The 19,516-nt window shown below is 42.8% G+C and overlaps 1 protein-coding gene across 1 annotated transcript in view; it reads right to left on the bottom strand.

The window, feature by feature from the left end:
* Nucleotides 1-19,516, bottom strand: part of TLN2 (talin 2) — a 304,454-nt gene that overhangs the window by 189,122 nt on the left and 95,816 nt on the right. The window contains exons 3-8 of the mRNA XM_089907140.1: nt 13,536-13,707; nt 11,715-11,812; nt 10,026-10,155; nt 9,062-9,214; nt 7,122-7,264; nt 5,028-5,155 (exon numbers count right to left, since the gene is read on the bottom strand). Coding sequence (XP_089763266.1) covers nt 5,028-5,155; nt 7,122-7,264; nt 9,062-9,214; nt 10,026-10,155; nt 11,715-11,812; nt 13,536-13,671 — 788 coding nt within the window. The 5' untranslated portion in view covers nt 13,672-13,707. The remainder of the gene's footprint in view (nt 1-5,027; nt 5,156-7,121; nt 7,265-9,061; nt 9,215-10,025; nt 10,156-11,714; nt 11,813-13,535; nt 13,708-19,516) is intronic.

A 19,516-nucleotide genomic window follows, 5' to 3' on the forward strand; every position in this document is an offset into this window, starting at 1 on the left:
TGTTGGTATCACTTCTCCATTACCACCCCGCTCCCCATGACACACACACACACACACACACACAATCTGGTTTGGAAGTTCTACAATCTATTTCTATTCTTTTAGGCTAGCAATATTTGCCCAACATTTTATTATGAAAAAAATCTCAAACTCACAAAAGTTTAAAAGAATTATAGAGTGAACATTCTATACCCATCACCTAGAGCTATCTGAAATTTTATCACATATACTTGACTTAAGGTCTAAAGTTTATCAGTGTATCTAATATTCTTTGATACAATAAGCCACAGAAGGCTTTGATCACTTCTTTTAAAAGTGAAGTATAGTCGATTTATTAAATTATGTAAATTTCAGGTATACGACAGAGTACACCTTAAAATTTTTAAGTTTACAATTTTTAAAGATTGTACTCCATTTACAGTTATTATTAAAGACTGGCTATGTTCCCTGTGCTGTACCATATATCCTTGTAGCTTATTTATTACACACATAGTATCAATAGTTTGTACCTCTTAATCCCCTACCCCATCTTGACTCTGATCACTTTGTAAAGTTTTCTACCAGGTTTTTAAAGGGCCTGAAGTTAGTCATTATTTTAATAGGTTTCATTGTTGTTGTTGTTTTAAGAGCTAATTCTTTAGATTTACCTTCTATTTTGCCAAATTCTTCCGTCAACGTTGTTTCTTGCACTATATTATTGCCACATTTCTTGAAACAATTCACAGTAGTCCCCGGAGCCTGCATCTTTTGGAATCCTAAATAGATTCCAACCATCCTGCTTTCAAAGTATAGTTAAAGGTTAGACCTTGTTGAAATCACAGGCACGTTTTGGCTCTCCAAAATAACAATTTCATATGCTTATCGCCAAATAGACTGTAACCTCAAAAACAGCAAAGAATTAATCTACAATATCCCTTGTATCTTCCCTACACCTGGCACAACAGAGCACACATATGAAGTCCTCAGTGAGGTACCACATGGCATGCTTTCTGCAAGCATTCTCTGAACACAGGAGAGCATAAAGAATACATATGGTTACTAGATTGTGTTGGTTATACTTTATGCTCCCATCAAATGATAAAATCTCCCTCCCTGGGACTCTTTGGAGATGACCTGAAGAAAAGTGTCATGTATGTAAAGCACATCAGATAGGATTTGGGAGAACTGGCTGTTTCCTGGCTTCCAGCTTCCCTGGTTCTGTTCCTTATTTCTGTCCCTATCTCTCTTGCACTTATTTTCCCCACCTACAGAGCAGATGGGGGACACTAAATAATCCTTAAATCCCTGAAAACTCTGAAAATCTTTTAGTCTCTGCTTTAAATTTTTCTAAATAAAGACCTTTACTAAGGTGGTACTGAGTATAGAAATCATTAAAGGGTCTAAAGAAAGGTGAAAAAAATTCTCATAAAAAGGTCCATAGCAACTACCGTATGATCTAGCAATCCCAGTCCTCGGTGTATATCCAAAGAACTTGAAATCACTGTCTTGAAGAAATAACTGCACACCCATGTTCACTGCACCATTATTCACAATAGCCAAGATATGGAAACAACTTAAATGTCCTTTGATGGATGAACAGATAAAGAAAATGCGTGGCAGATACATACAATGGAATATCATTTAGCCATAAGAAAAAAGGAAACCCTGCCATTTGTGACAACACAGTTGAACCTGGAGGGCTATATGCTAAATGACATAAGTCAGACAGAGAATGACCAATCTATATGGTCTCACTTACATGCAGAATTTTTTTTTTAAAGCCATTTTCACAGAAACAGAAAATAGAATGGTGGTTTCCAGGGTCAAGGTAGGGGAGAGGTGAAAAGGGTAATGTAGGTCAAAGAGTACAAATGTTTCAATTATAAGAAGAATAAGAATCTAACATACAGCACGGTAACTATAGTTAAAAATATGGTATCGTGTACTTAAAAATTGCCAAGTAGTTAAGCGTTCTGACCACACACACACACACACACACACACACACACATTAGCTATGTACGGTGACGGATGTGTTATTTTGATCTTGGTAATCATTCTATATGTATACGTATATCAAATCATCAAGCAGTATACTTTAAAAATATATTAATTGTAGCTGTCAATTATTCATCAATAAAGTTTTTTTTAAAAAGGTCCGTAGTATGCTGACTTTGAGCACAAGTGCTGAACAAGTTTTCAAAAAATTAAAAGAAATAGAGTCATTAAACATACTTCCATGTACCTCACCCTTAAGCTATGTGACTAAAATCTCTGCCTGGCTTTATCCTCAACCAGGCTCTGTGGCAAAGTCCAACTTTTTTTTTTTTTTCTTTCCCAAATGAATTGTTCAAAGCCAATAGTATATATGAAAGCTAGATGGGGAAAAACAAAGGCTGGCAGACACAGCCCAGCCACAGTCACCAGGGACAGCCCAGGGATATTATCGCTGAACAGTCTCAGACTATCCAACATACAATCAGGGAAATGTGACCTTGCTGTTTTAATTAAGAGGAGACAAATATCCTCAGGAAGTTCTACCTGTCGTGTACGTGCAATAATATGCACAATTAAACATCTACATGAAATGAAAATCCCTCATTACCTAGACTAGATTTGGTCTAATTAAAGAGAAAATCAAATTCATATGGAAAAATAATTGCTACCAGGCACAATAAGCTTGTTTTAATCTGGAATCTGAGTGAGGATACACATACACTAGGGGCATGAGCTCCATACCATAATCTCAGAAACAAGGAAACTGAACAATTGCTTAACCTTGACGGCCTCACATTAAGAGAAGGAACATCTTTAATGGAGTGTAGGTGTGCAGCATTCGATAGCGCATAAATCGCAGGAGACAGTGTAAGAGCAATACCAGTGCTCTCACGCTGCCTGTAATCCCTACACAAGTAGTTGGTGGTGTATCAGTATTCGCTGTGATGTAGTTGTCACAACCAGTGACATAGCAAAGAGGCCAAAGAACCTTGCGATCACATTTTAAAGTGCTTTCTTAATCTTGCTGCACAGTGGGAGACCAGTGAAAGAGGCAACTTTGCCCTCCAAGTAGGAATCTGTTTGTAAATCCCAGTGTAAGGAGTCAGAAGCTACCTGCAGAAAGATTCTATGTCACTGTGAACAAGCCACATCTCCTCTCTCTGCTTCTTCTTCCACATCTGTAGCTTAAAATATACTGCTTTCTCCATTCACAAGGGGGCCCTGGGAATTATCTGTCCAAAAGCTCTAAAGAAAAGGCATGAATGAAATGACCATGGTAGCCTGATTTTTGGCACCCAGTGAATGGCTACATGTGGATCACCTTCTCATCAGGGCCGGATAGGCTCACAGTTACAAAAGCCTGAAACTAAACATTTTATTTTAAAAATTTTGGTTCATAAATCTTCTCTTCATTTTCTCCTTTTCTTCATCAGTCACTCAAAGAAACAAACAAAATATGTTTCCCCCCTCCAGGGCTTAATAATTCTTGGTGTTACCAATTTCCATGGCCATAATCCACAGGTTTATGACACAAAATGTATCTGAGGGACCAACTGGGAGGTTAGAATGTGGCAAGGTGAAACTAGTAAAAGCTTGTGTGCATGTGGTTTTCTGAAAGGCATCTGGGGTGTCAGGACAGACAAAGGCAAGCTTCCGTGACTCCTGCAGGAAGGAAGCCAGACCAACTGGGTAGAAGTGGCCCTGAGGAACACTTGGCCATATGACTCGTTTGGAGAACACAGAACAAAGTCAATGACAGGACCTGCTCAGAGCCAGTCTCAGTCTCAAGGTCACTGTACAGAATACTGTAGGACAAAGCACCACTTTAGAAAGGCTCCCCAGGATTCATTAACACAAGGGTAGAGTTTTTTTTAGTAACAACTCAGTTTAGACCCAACAGCGTTCAGCCCAGGCATTCTCTGCCACTAGGAGAGAAGTCAGATTTCCTTTTTACCTTAGGGCACATGCTGGTCCCAACAATTTTCCACCAAAGTGAAAGTGAGGTCAAGGGCCAAATAAGCATTTTATTCTCTCCTCTCAACACACCCAGACACAATACAACAGATGACCTACTCTATGCATCTCACGTTGGCATATTCTACAGAAAAGCTGATGCCCACCCACCCCAGCTGGCATTCCTGTCAGGTCCCCACTACAAGCTGCACTCTAGGTGAGAGCATGGTATTGACCAGGTTAAGACTTTCTGCAGTGATTTTTTTTTTGGCTCAGCCAAATGTTTCATCTGATCTAAGAAACAGCAGAAGAGAGAAGAGAAAAGGTGGGGAAAAACAGATAAAGGAAAGAAATGTTATACAGGCAAAATCCTTGGAAAGCCCAGACCAAACAGAGGGGAAAATGAACTCTGACGAACAGCAGCCTCCGTATGGCTGGGCTTGTCTGCTGGGCATTTCTAGGAAAACCAACCCTAAGGCCCACATTCGGAGGAGCCATGATGAATCCGGAGGGTTAGCTTTCTCTTGAACCCATAAGTATTCAGCCACAAAAATTACCCCCATCATTTTATAAAAGAGAACCAAAGACCAGATGGAAGAGTAGAGCCAGTATTAATGTATGCATCACACTTACAGAGCAATGAAGATTTCATAAGATTATAGTAAATAATGTGAAGCTCTCTCTTTTATACTCTGTTGTAATATTGGAGGCTTAAAAAGATATTAAACATGACAAAATTTGGTCCCATTCCCATAGAAATACCCCAAGGAGCAGGGGTTTCAGAAGATGGGGGAAGTGAGTTTCTCGAGTCCAGAAATACCCTGGACAACACCTTGGAGGGATGCCACAGACCCTCTGGTCCAGAGGAAACCACATCCTGCCCGAACGTGGAGCAAGTCATCTTCAGTCATCCCAGCCCTGAATTTCCAGGCCCCTTGCTTTCCCCGAGGCTCACAAATTTCATCATATATTGAATCGAGTAAAAGCTAACAATCTCACAATTTACTGAAACCAGGCTGTACACACATTACATAGCTAGCTCAAATATAAACAGTGAAGAGAAAAGAAGGCAAAAAAGAAAAACAAAAGGTCATTTACTCTAAGAATCCAGGCTTGTGTTTATGTTCCACATGAGGTCCAAACTGAATCTGGGCTTGAAATCCACCAAACTCACAAGCTTTCTCGAAGGAGACAGGGTGGGAGCCATTCAGGATATCATCCCGAGCCTGCAACACAAGAGGAAGCAAAAAGCATCAGGAGCTTGGAAGGAACAACACATTCTCTCCATTGCCATGTTCCCGCATCCCAGCGTACCCTCTCTGTGGAACAAGGGGAAACATGCCAGCCAAGCCAGAGTGAGGCATTCAAGACACTGTGGGTGATCATAGCACAGCAGAATTAAGGCAGGGACTTCCCTGATGGCGCAATGGTTAAGAATCCGTCTGCCAGTGCAGGGGACACAGGTTCAATCCCTGGTCCAAGAAGATCCCACATACTGCAGAGTAACCGATCCTGCGAGCCACAACTACTGGAGCCCGCATGCCTAGAGCCTGTGCTCCGCAACAAGAGAAGTCACCGCAATAAGTGGTCCGCGCACCGCAACGAAGAGTAGTCCCCACTCGCCGCAACTACAGAAAGCCTGTGCACAGCAATGAAGACCCAACGCAGCCAAAAATAAATAAATTTATTTATTTAAACAAACAAACAAAAAATGAATGAAGGCAAAGGGAAAACAAGTCCTTGCCCCAAATTGCCTATAGATGGAAGGCATCAGCAATGCCCAGTATATTAAAACTGAAGCTTGAGTGTAATCTAGGGAGGTTGAAGTGATCATGAAAAATACAGAGGCAAAGGCAAATCCTTGTATAATGACCAGATTCATAGAGGGGGAAACAGAAATGCAATATATTTTTATGACCCTAAATGATAAAGCTAATAGAAAAATTATCTAGAAATAAAATCAACCCAATCCCCACCCCAAAATATATAAAGAGAACAGACAAGAACTCAATACTGCAGACATTTGGGGGAAATGATCAGCAAATGCACAGCCCTGGAATCAGGAACCCACTGCACCTGAAGTCCTGTTCCCATTTCCTGACCCCTCACTGCTGTTGCTATTTATTCCTTTTCTTTGTCTTTCCTTTCTCCAGTTAAATGACCCCTAGAGCACTCTCAGATGGACACTCTAACCTATGGCCCTGAGCCTTAAACCAACAACCATTTTCTTATTGCCCTGATATCTCCCTCCCTTCTGGCCTCCCAGCCTATCTCCTCCCAGCCCTCCTTCCATCCACTGAATCAGGGGTCAGCAAACTTCTCCTGTAAAAGACCAGAGAGTGAATAATCTACACCTCTGGGCCATGTGGTGTCTGTCACAACTACTGAACTCTGCTGTTGGAACATGAGAGCTGCCATGGACAACACATAGACAATTATGTGATACAGAAGGGGATTTACCAACATGCAATACATAAATGAATGAGATGTGGTTTCAATAAAACTTTATTTATAAACACAGGCGACACTGTGGCTGCAGTTTGCTGACCCCCCCCACATTATTTCTATAAGCTGATGGGCAGATAAATAAAAGGAGAGGAAAGGGAAAGGAAGAATGAAAGAAGTGAGAGAGAGACAGAGACACAGAGACACAGAGACAGAGAGACAGAGAGACAGAGGGAGGAAGATGTTTTCCTTGAGCCAAAAGAAACCTTTGGGACTGTCTAGTGCAAAGCCCACATCTTACATACTGGGTAACTGCAACTCAGATAATTTGAATGACTCGCCTGAGTTTAAACAATTAGTTAATGGTAAAAACATAAAAGGTTACTGAGAGAGTAGTATCTTTCAGTTAATAAGAAGTACTGATTTTCTGACCAATAACCATCCTTGTATTCTAGATGCGAGGTACGAAAGCTGTAGTGCGTGTGAAGTGATGAGCCAGGTAAGTGCTGTGAAGCCAAGCAGAGAGACAGTAGTCGCCATGAGGACCCCACCTGGGAGGCCAACAAAGGCCCACCTCTGGATGGCCAGCTCACAGTGGACACCAACCTGTACCACAACCCAACCCGACTGGAAAGTGCGTGTCACAGACACGGTGAGAGCCGGAGCCCAGCTCCTGCCCACCACGAGCCACAGCCAGAGCTTCCAGAAAGCTCGCCAACCTCAGCGTCTGAGCATTCAATACTGTACCTGAACATAGAGCAAGTTCAGCTGCACGGGGTCTCTCGAGTCCACATTCTGATCAGAGTAAAAGAACTTCCGTCTAAGCAGCAACGTTTCATTTTCATCTACTCCTTGTTCTCTGAACGTTCGGCTGTGATCCAGCCAATTTACTGCAACACAAGACGACATATGAAAGAACTGTGTCGATTCTTCCTCTTAGTTCAAGGGGATTAACCCAAACAGCAGTGTGGTGCAGACGTGGATTTCTAGGATGCTGATATCCAGTTATGGTTACTTCTTAGATTAGATCTGAGCTTTTTAACTTTGCAAAGTAACTGCACATGTACCATATGACACATGAAAAAGCAAATGAGGGAGAAATCCGCAGCGATTCCTCACTTAGTAAAGCCCCAGAATGAATCCATGTGCCTTCCTTGGGGTGGTGGGATAAGGAAAACAGTGCTTTATGCCAAGACAGTCAAGTTTGCATTTCCTTTTAAGTCAAGGCTGGTCTTTAGTCTGATCAGGTGAAAAAATTTATAAACTCTAAGCATAATGAGTTACTACCTCTGACCTTAAGTAGAAAAGACGAAGAAAATGAAAGTAATTGGGGCAAGGAGAGGACAGGCCACTAAGGGGTCGGGGAGGTCGGGGAGGTAGAACCTTGCCCATGGCACACCTGGAATCTCACTCATTTAGAAAACACTTCCCTGATACCTAGGTGCAAAGGGATGGATCATTCCTCTGCACTTCCCACAGCTCTCATTCCTACACTCCTCCCCGGGCCTAACACACACATTGTGAGCAAGTATTTATTACAAGCCTCAACTTTGGCACAGGGAATGTGTTGGATGGACCTCATCTCCCACAGTACCTGGAAGAGCATCATGCACAGTATAAAAATCCTCAGGATTTGTCTACTAAGGTCTCATTTGGAAAGAAGTATGCAACTGTAAATCAAATGAGGCGAGAGAGAAAGAGAGAATGGAGAAAGGGTCAGAGGAAATGAAAATCCCACAGAAGATCAATAAACATAATGCCAAGGATGACATCTTCCCAATGCAGCACTGAGAGAAAGAACAATGAAGGGAAGAAGCTGGGAAGGCCTGAGTGAAATGTGCATGAAGTAAGATCCTTGGGGGCGGGGTGGTGTCAGGCGGTCAGGTGCACAAAGCACAGGTCTGGGGGGCACATGGGGTATATATACTGGCTTTTCTGTATATTATTAGCTCTGTAGCCATAGAAAAGGACCTTCCTACGATAGAATTATATTACTATTTCATAACCCCTAAGGAAATAATGGATCTAAGTAATGATCATCAATGGCTGTTAACACCACAAAAAAGGAAACAACCAAATTCAACTTCCTAATGGAAGTACACAACACCACATAGGAGTCTTTATTTTTAAACACACACACACACACACACACACACACACACACACACACACATCTGATCAAGTCTCCAGATCTCAGGAATTAAAAGGGACAGATGAACATGTTAAATGACACCACAGGTCATCTAACAAAATCCAGGATGTAGAAAATTCTATACAAGTAACAATCTCGTTTCTTCCCCTCAAAAATTATAAGGCAAAAATAAAACAGATGGAGGGAAACTCTGGAGACTAAAAGAGTTAAACCACCTATCATCCAATCTTATTTGGACCTTCACTTAAACAAACTGTTACAAAAAAATTCTTTAGACAGCAATGGAGAAGATGGGAACACAATGTGTATATTTCACCTTAAGAGATTACTTTTGAGATGTGAAATGGTATTATCATCCCTTTTTTTTTTTCCCTTAAGGGTCTATATCTTTTAGTGACACAGGCCAACATGTTTGTAGATGAAATAAAACAAAGGCACAACCACACACTCCTGCCCTGGGTCACACAGATGATGGGAGAGGAGTGAGGCTTGGCTGACCATGTGCCTGCATCACACCTCCTCTTCAGACACTCACGGTCATCATCCGTGTGAAGCTTGGCCTTCAACTTCTCCATCTTCCTCTCGTCTCGTAACAGCGTCCTGTCTTTTTTTAATGTACCCGTTCCTTCTTCTTTCTTTTCTTCAATTGTTTCTTGGATTAAAGAGTATTCTTCATAGTTTGTAATTCCTAAAATTATCAATTAGGTTATTATAATGGTCAGTGATTACATTGCTGTCAACTCCTTTCATCCTGAGGCCTGTAATACTCCAAGGAGTCCCTGGGGGCAAAAGATAGGAAAGAAGCCTTGCCAAGATGAAGGTCAGGGTCACCCAGGGAGCACACATCAAGGAACTGGCCACAAAGGAGGATCTTTGGCTAGTTAAGTCACACTCAAATGTCACGTTCAAGTCTCCTGACTAATTTTTGAGTAATAAGAACAAAGTAGAGATCATACAGAGGAAGGCAAGACAATGTCAAGCAAGCAGTGTCTGAAGGAGCTGGGCTTCCTTTGCATGATGAGGAAACTAAGACAGGCAAGGCCACTTTCTGAAGATATTCAAGAGGTTTCACATAGAAAGGAGAGACAGACTTGTTCTGAGGAGACTAACAGAAGCTAGGAGAAAAAAAGATGCCTAAGAATTGTACAGGCTGTCCCCACAAGTCTTCAGGAGAGATCCTGGGTATCAGTGATGCTGACACAGAATCACAGCCGTGGGCAGGAGACTAAATTATATGATTTTGAAACATTACTTTCAATTGAAAACTCCTATTGTTTTTGAAATAAAAGCTCTCACTTGTGACTCAGTGAGAAGTTCAAGTGTTGACAACACCAGTTAGTGGGTTTGCAAATCAGGAAAATGAACACACTCTCTTGGGACTGGGCCAAAGTCCCAATATATTCAAAATTGCCTAGATACCCAAAGGGGGTGGAAAAAAAAGAAGAGGCATATTATTAAAAACAAAACAAAATCCAGAAGCTCTTCATGTGTACCCTTACCTATCCTGCTGCAAATAGTAACCAGGAGTTCTCCAACAGTCTTGGAATCATCCACCATCACTGTTTTCACAGATCCATCCAGCATCCGAATTTTCTGAGGTCTCTGTTTTTTTTTATATTCCAAAATATCCTACAGCAAAATCATACAAACATCTCACACTGCGTGGGAAATGAGGTAATAAACTTGGACACTTTTCTTTAAAAAATGACTTTTCCCGAGCACCCTCTGATTTCCTCCTTCTAAGTTTTCATGAGATTTTTGCCACTAATACAGAATCTCCAGTGTTATAAACTGCTGTCATAAAGTTTTCTTTAAACTCTGATAGTAAAATTGCACCTCAAAAAGTCCTACTTATAGTTCACAGTTACTGAAAACTAACCTCTGTAAAGTGAAAGTAGCATATGTCCTCCTGAAAGGCTGAGAACGGTCTGCTGTAATGAGAATTAGCAGAGGAAAATTCCTACTTGTTTTTTAAAAAGTTTATAGTGTGCTTCTTCAATGGCCTCTTACATAGTTATAAGCAATTTTTAATATATATGTCATGAAGGACATAAGTAATACCCCCATAATTCTTCACAGTAGTGGTGTATCACAGTAAAAGTGGTTTTCTGCCAATAATGGCAAGACCAAACAGGCGTAATAAGTTTGAGAGTTATGTCTAAATAAGAGACTCTCCTTTTACTACACTTCTTAAAAAGAGAACTATGGAAGGGAAAATTAATGGCAACTCATACTTTGCTCCTGCTTATGGAGTACTGACCAATCCGATGTGTCTATCCCGTAAACCAAAACCCAATATATTTCGGGGGTTAAGCTAATATTGTGTTAGTTTCAGGTGAACAGCAAAGTGATTCAGTGTTTTTTATATATATATATATATATATATATATATATATATATGTATATTATTTTCCATTATAGGCTGTTACAAGATACTGAATATAGTTCCCTGTTAACACTTTTTTATTCATTTTTTTTTCCTACTTCCATAACACAATTTTTTATTGTTACTGTTATTAAACTCATATCTAATGTGAACTTTTTTATAAAAGCAAAACACTGATTAATATTTAATTTCTGGCTACCTTTAGGATTACATTTTTGTTCTCTCTCTATGCTTACTTTCTATCACCAGTCACCAGGGTACTTCCTACATACTTACAGGAAAATGCTATGTTTCATAACTACCAAGTCCAACAATGGCATGTGGAAACAGCTTAAAATCATTACCTCATGCTGCTTTAATTACTTTGTGGAGTTTCAAGAATTTGGACTGCTGATATTTTCTATCACTAACCTGGATGGCCTTTACGAAGTATATTACATCAAAACTATTAAAAAAGTGCCCTTGTGGGCTTCCCTGGTGGCGCAGTGGTTGAGAGTCCGCCTGCCGATGCAGGGGACACGGGTTCGTGCCCCGGTCCGGGAAGATCCCACATGCCGCGGAGCGGCTGGGCCCGTGAGCCATGGCTGCTGAGCCTGCGCATCCGGAGCCTGTGCTCCGCAACGGGAGAGGCCACAACAGTGAGGGGCCCACATACCGCAAAAAAAAAAAAAAGAATAAAGTGCCCTTGAATCAAAATAGGTTGTTCAATCTCTCTTTTTCTTTGAAGCATAATCGTGTTAGCTTCTATGGAAGGCCTAGGGACAAAGTGATGAAAAAAATAAAAAAAAGATCAACAGCATACCCCATTTCGCAACATGTAGTAATCCAGTGTTCTGCCTGCTTCCAGCCAAATTCCTTTCCTGGGGTCTTCATCTGAGAGAAACAGCCCATAGTCAGAAGCTGGAGGAAAAACAGAAAGAAAAATAAAAAACAAAGTGATGATGACGCCATCACTGACTTCCAGGCTCTTGAGTCTGCTGATTTGGCAAGGGGTTCTCCTTCACTAGAGAAATACTTCATTCTGACAACATTCTGACAGCCGCTGGGACTAAAGCAGATGGGGAGGAATGAGAGCTGAGCTGCAAAACCAACACCCACATACAGGGGTCATGTTTCTTAAAACAAGTGGGCAGCAGTCGTGTCTAAAATTTAGGGAAACGCCGAGAACAAAGCGGTCCAAATTTCCTTCTAACTGAATTGGGCTTTGTTCCCTATCACATGCTGTAAAAGCCAGGCCAAGAACCCAGGAAGAATGGTAAGACAGCTGTGGAGAAACTATGCACATAATCACTCAAGCCAAGGCCACTTAAGCAAAGAGGGGCCGATGGAGCCTTGACACTTGGAATAATCCCTCCATCACCCCCACATACCATTACAAAATAAAAGGAAGAGTTCCGTGTGAGACGAAGTCGCTGCTCCCCATGCCACCAAATTATGAGTAAAGTTGGAGAGTTAAACCCTGTGTTCTTCACAGAAATCCTTTAATCCGACCCAGGAAGTATAAGCGGGTGGAGGAAGGAGGAAAGCAGTATCGTTTCCTGTCTCAAGACCTCTTTCTTCCTAAATATGATTCAAGGAAACCTCAGAGACCCAGATGAGGGCCAGAGCTCCTGTTGTTTCTTAGAAAAACAATTTCAAGATCTATAAAGGTTTGTATCTTCACCAGAGTTTTACAGCAATCCAACCCAAACAAAGTTTTAAAAATCTGGGAATAAACAGTAACAGAAAAGTAAAAACACCAGATATGACTGGACAACCAGATCTTAAGTAAGGTTGGGAATGTGGGCAAACTTTATTCTGATTTTTGGGTAATCTAGAAATAACAGTGTTTTGAATAATATAGATATTGCTTTTGGACCAAAAGATTCGTGCTTTTGTGAGTAACAGATCTTTTCAAGAAGACCCAGGCCTAACAATAGCTACCTTTGAACGTTTGATTTTTATGATTCCAATTTTTAAGGAAAGTTTTATTCCATTTTCACACTAAAGGCTTATTAATTTAGGAGTAACCCCAATTTCTCAAGCATTAAATACTAAATAAAAGAAGGAAATGTAGAGAGAAGACAAAGGGAAACGGAAAATAAAATTGTATGAATGACTCTTGTTTAAAGTCAGATTAACAGTGGTCAGTGGTTCAACCAAACATTAAACACAACACGTATCAGAAATATATTTTTTAAGGTTTAAGACAAAGATGATAAAGCCCCTGCAAAGTATTTGAAATATAAGGCTTGCCCTGGGTCCTGATGGCTGTTCCAGTCTTCTTCAGGCTGCTAGCAGTGGAAAGTTTTCAGGCATGCGAAACAGCGCTCAGGATATACAAAAGCGGTAACTGTCAGAGCAGCTTCATCTGTACTCTATGGGGCTTTATAACAAAAAGTGACCTGTAAACAGAGCGCAATGCTGATGTATGGAAGGGTCATGACAATGAGGATGGCTCGCTGGCAGCTGTGATCATTGTCATTCCAAGTCTCACACAGGAGGCAAGTAATGTCCAGGATAAGAAGACATTTCATTTGAAACATACACACCTGTGTACCATTCAGAGCCTCCGTTTCCTTAGCTATTAAGGGAAAAACATACAAACACATTTCAAGCAGCCAGTAAATAACCAATGGCCTACCTTGGCCAGTTTGTGCCTCGGGTACCCGTTCCCGAATGACTCGACATGCGTCATACACTGCCGTCGATGGTTCAAACTGCATGGTCTTCACCACGTTGCAGTGGCGGACACAGATCTTTAAGGACAGGGCCACCATTTTTCCAGATGACTTGAGGACTCTCACTTAGAATGTCTGGGGAACACAAACGAACAAACCGTGAATGTTCGTGATAACTGTCCAGTAGAAAAAAACGTTAGAGTCTGAATCAGCTTTAAAAATCGAAAGAAAATAAAACGGCAATTAAAGAGAAGGCTCCGGATAAAAACACAAGTTAAAAAATAACTTTTGAAAATTTGAGAATAGGACAGCAGCAGTCGTGGAGTTACCATTATCACAGTGTGGCAAGGAGAGCCCCTTGGAAGGAGGGAACCACAGGAGTTCACCAACGCTCCTTCCTCAAGGCTGCTCCCTACTTGGGGTTTCCCCAGGGAGAGTGGAATTTCCCAGGTGAGTGCCCTCCAGGTGAGAGGCCGAGTGTCCTGGGCGCCCACTGCTGTCTCCTGACAATGCCGGTCAGCACCCTCAGTTGCGCGGCTCCCTCCCCAGCAGCTGCTGGGCACAGGGAAGACGCACCTCTGCCCTCTGGGGTGCTTCTCACGGCCAAACTCCACTACATCTTGTACCAGAAGACCTGGCTTGGAGGCCCAGCCCCATCGCCAGGAGACAGCCAACTGGCCACTCTGTTTCCATTTCCCTGCAATCACGGAGCCATACGCTGCTATCTGCCCTTCATAATTCACAGAAGAACTGAATCCTGAGGGGACCTCAGTGCCAGGCCAAGGCACAGCCATCACTAATGAGGCCAGAGCGGCTTATCTTAAACACCCGGTGTGCCAGGCAGCTTCAGACTCCTCAGGGGTCTCAAAGTGAAGAAAATGCCAATTTAGTTGTTCTTTCATTCAAACAAACACCTGGGATATTTTGCTTCTTATCCAGTTCAATGGCTTTAAAAATAGATAGGTGCTTAGGCTGGGTTTGAATTATTTTGTAAAAGCCTTCTTTTTACATTTTAAGTCCAGTCATTTAATGCATTTTCTGAGTTGGTGGCTTCTGGGTGACTTCAACTACCTGCTCCATTCCTTGGCCAGAAACTTACCCCCCAACTCAGGCCAGGCTCTATCAATGCAAGCCTTGGACACAAGAGGGAGGCATCTTCCCTGCACCTGAGAAGCCAACACAGACTCACCCAGCTCACTGTCATCCTGGCAACCAAAATAAGGCATTTCACAGTGAGTAGCTATTAGAATCCTAGAGCTGCATGGATAACAAATCCCCAGGAGTTTCAATCTCACACTCCTTTCTCGTCTTTTATTAGAGAATCTACGCGTAGTAAACCTGGACCACAGCTCCCTCTGGGAATGCAAGTGCTAAGAAGCAATCAGGTGGCCACAGGCAGAGAGGGCAGCAGGCTGACCAGGGGTGGGAGCCTCTAAGGCGTTGCTTCTCAGCAAGCCTCACTAACCACTGGCTTCCTAACATCCAGCGACTACAGCCACTTGGATACAGAGGACAGTTTTCGACAGATGCTCTGGTATCCATGGGCAAGGTGTGTACACACTCTCACGCAGCAACATTTACGCTGTCCAACTGTAAAGTCATTCTGACCTCTGCTTAGCTTCCACATAAATGTGGCCCATGAAAACATGAAAATATTTCTTATTTGAGAAATGTCAAGATATACTTCTCAACAAACAATAGCAGTATTCACTGACAATCTGCCCGAAACAGAATTAATTTACTACAGCCTGGGCAGTGACTAGATTGAGTTGTTCAAAGTATCTGATGATTTTCCATCTACAATATTGAGGTCTTGTAAAGCCACATACGTAGGCATCCCGCGGGGATGTCGTGGGTTTGGTTCCAGACCACCACGATAAAGTGCATATCGAAATGGAGTGAGTCACACGAATTTTTTGGTTTCCCGGTGCATATAAAAGTCATGTTTACACCATACTATGGTCTATTAAGTGTGCAATACCATGATGTCTAAAAAAAACCAAATACATATACATTATCAGAATATACTTTATTGCTAAAAAATGCTAACCATCCTCTGAGCGATCAGCAAGTCGTAACGGTTTTGCTGGTGGAGGGCCATGCTGACTGACCAGGGTAGTAGTGGTTAAAAATGGGGGTGGCTGTGGCCATTACTTAAGACAGCAACGTCTTGTGCCGTATTGATCGACTCTTCCTTTCACAAAGGATTTCTCTATAGCACTTTTGATTTCTTTCCAGAACTTTTCCTCTGCATTCACAACTTGACTGTTGGGGGCAAGAGGCCTAGCTTTCAGCCTGTCTTGGCTTCCTCACTAACTAAATCATTTCTAGCTTTGACTTAAAGTGAGAAACGTGTGACTCTTCCACTTACTTGACCACTTAAGAGGACACCGTTGGTTTATTAATTGGCCTAATTTCAATACTGTTGTTTCAATACTGTTGTTTCTCAGGGAATAGAGAGGCCTGAGGAGAGGGAGACAGATGTGGGAACGGCTGGTCAGTGGAGAAGTCAGAACACATATTTGTCAGTTAAGTTTCCTGTCTCGTGCACAGGTGTGGTTCAGGGCTCCCCAAAACAATTACAATAGTAACATCACAAATATAATAATGAAAAAGTTTCAAATATTGCGAGGGCTACCAAAACGGGTCACAGAGACATGAAGTGAGCAAATGCTGTTGGAAAGATGGCGATACTGATAGACTCGTCTGAGTCAGGGTTGCTACAAACCTTCAGTTTGTTAAAAAACAAAAAACAAAAAAACACAGTCGCTGCAAAGCACAGTAAAGCAAAGTGCAGTGAAACAAGGTATCCCTGTAAAATGCTCTACCCAACTCTTTTTAATAGGCATATTTAACCAACCAACTCTCCAATTTGAAGAAATCAAACTGTATGGTATCACTTATACGTGGAATCTAAAAAATAATACAAATGAATGTATATGCAAAACAGAATCAGACTCACATATAAAGAAAACAAACTTGTGATTACCAAAGGGGGAGGGACAAATTAGGGGTATGAGAATAACAGATACAAACTATTATGTATAAAATAAACAACCAACAAGGATATACTGTGTAGCATGGGGGAATTACAGCCATTACCTTATAACCTATGACCTACAGCCATAACCTACAATGGAGTATTATCTGCAAAAATACTGAATCACTATGCTGTACAGCTGAAACTAAGATATCGTAAATCAACTATACTTCAATAAAAATACAAATATAAACTCTAGGGATAAATTGACAAATCTGCTGGGGTGTAAATCACTCCATGGGTTAGTTTTTCCCCTGCAGCTGGTGACAACTGTGGGGTTTCCTGAAACGGTGAGATCCACGAGCATAGCTGGCGATAACAGTCAGTGGGAAACTTGATGACATCATGGGTGCTGTTTACAGAACACAGCAGAGAGAGTGAGATGGTTAGTATCTTCCATCCCCTGAGAATAGGAAGTAGTCCAGTATAAGTATCCCTGCATGAAAGCATCCCTTCCCAGGCTAATAACTGGGCTTTCTGAAGAGCAAATGAATGGTCCCTGTAGCCAAGCAGAGAAAGACTCAATCGCCGGGAAAGGCAGAGCCACGACACGGGGCCGAGAGCAGAAATGCGCAGCAGGACAGACCACACGGGAGAGCTCAGACGGAAGTAGAAGACACAGAGGGGAGCGAGGAGAAACGGGCAAATTGAGGAACGGGGGCGCTGCAGGACAGAAGGTGCAGAATCAATGAGCAACACGGGAAAGAAGCCCAGAACATGGGGAAGCAGAAGACAAGAAGAGAAGCAGGAAAGGTATGACAGGGAAGGAACATTTCTATCCAAAACAACCGGAAAAATGAAGAAACCATTGACTGAGGGGGAGGAAGCTGCTGGAAGCACAGGTCTGGGGTGAAAAGTTGCTAAGGAATTTCTCTGGGATGTATTCAGCGAGAGGTGGAGCAGAGTCAAACACAAAACTGGAGATACGATGCGGGGTGCGGAAGTGTCATCACGTTCAAGTCTTTGGGGCTAGAAAGATCATCTAGGGAGTGAGCACGAGAGGGAAGAGACCTGAGGTCTGGGTCCTGGAACAGTGTTCTAGAATCAGGACAAGAAGGAACCCGCAAGGAGACCTAGTGGTAGGGGAGGGAGGATCATGGAGAGAGGGTAGGACCAGAGGGAAAGTGCCTCAAGCAGGAGGGAGAGATCACGTGTGTCAAATGCGAATCACAGTTCAGGAAGAGGGGTGCTGAGACAGGACAGCGGAATCTGGCTGCTTGGAGGTCTCTGGCAGCCGGGAAAAGAGCGGGGGTAAGGCCAGAGCAGCAGGTCTACGAGACAAGTGAGGAGGGGGGCTGGCCCAACAAGTACAGAGGCCTGATGGAAGGGGTGGCGGAACAGGCGGTAGCTCTGATTTACGCTTTGAAGGCTTTTTATCCAGAAACAATTCACCACATGGATGCTGCAACCTCCCTTTCTAGCCAGCATCTATACAGACCTGGTTTCCCCTTATTACGGCCCTTGGGGGCAGTCCCAGGACAGCTAAGTGTCCTTGCTGGAGGCAGGTGCCTCGCCACACAACGCCGCTGCCCGTGTGTGTGAGAGGAGAGGGGAGGAGAGGGTGAGTCTTGGTTCAAGCAAAGGGCGCTGGACTAGGAGTGTGTGGTCCAGGTTCAGTCCCAGCCTGTCGATGCCTTGGACCTTCTCTCTCTGCTTTTCAGAGAGCAGGAAGCCACCAACTCCCACGAAAGGAGCCTCCCAGGAGGCACGTGCTGCTTGGCCAGCTCCTCCCCTGTTCTCCTTATCCTGACATCTCACAATGGAGGCCACTATCCTTAGCTCAGGGCAGATGTTGAATGGAATAAGGAACACCAGAGATTTATTTCGCGGTCTACCATCTCAAAACAACCACTGCGAAAAGCATCAGTTTCACTACACGGGAACACGTTCCGCAAAAAGACAAAAAATCCACATCAGTCACTCTGAACGAGCTCTGCACGGTCGTCAAAAACTAAAAGGCTCCAATTTCTTCTACTTACTCTTGGCTCTCTGTTTTATTATGACTCAGTGTTCCCAAGTATGAAAGCATGAAACAAGACCGACAATTTCCTGCACGGGAATGTTTTTAAAAATGCAAATTATGCACATAAAAATGCTTTATAAACGACAAAATTATGTATAAAGCCAAGGTACTTTTCCTACTATCACGCAAGAGGATCCCCCACACAGAAAAACCTCAGTGAGGTCTGAATCCAAAGTGGATGGCGATTTAATCACCATCCCACGGGGAGCACGGCAATGAGCTGTTTCTAGCCCTCCTCTCGACACAATGAGAGACGTGCAGAACAGACATTTGTTGGAATAAAGTGTCCTGACTTGCGGCAGAAAGAGGTAGGATTAAAGCATAAAGCAACCTAGAGATGCCAGCGAAAGCTGAGCGTGTATTCAACGCCCGTGAGAAGTCTCACTATAGATCCATTCGAGCCCTAAGAAAATCATGCAGCTCTGACGACACGCCATGATAAAACTTGACTTTTCCCCTCTCTCCGCTGTGATGTTTTCAGGTCAGCGCAGCACTGACCCTGACTACAACTGACCCTCAATGTCCACTTTCCTGTAACCTCACCCCTCCTGCTAATTCCTGTCCCTCCAGGCTGGGAGCCTAGGAGAGCTGGCCAGGCTTCCTCTTCTGGTTTGGCTGCACGAAGGCTGAGGGCCGAACGTGTATGCTGTTTCTCACAGTACTGTTAGTGTCTAATTCGCCTCTATTTTATGATCCTATCCTTGTTCTTCTTCTGCCCCAAGTTAAATGTCTATCTAGTTGAACTTTAAGTCCCTGTTCATTTTTTGCTAAAAGATAGGGTACAGGAATTCCCTGGCAGTCCAGTGGTTAGGACTCCACACTTTCAATCCTGTTGGCTTGGGTTCGATCCCTGGTCAGGGAACTAAGATCCTGCAAGCTGC

This window comes from Delphinapterus leucas, chromosome 2, assembly GCF_059928025.1.
Source record: "Delphinapterus leucas isolate spDelLeu-1000000601 "Yukka" chromosome 2, BTC_Dleu_Yukka2, whole genome shotgun sequence".
NCBI lineage: Eukaryota > Metazoa > Chordata > Mammalia > Artiodactyla > Monodontidae > Delphinapterus > Delphinapterus leucas.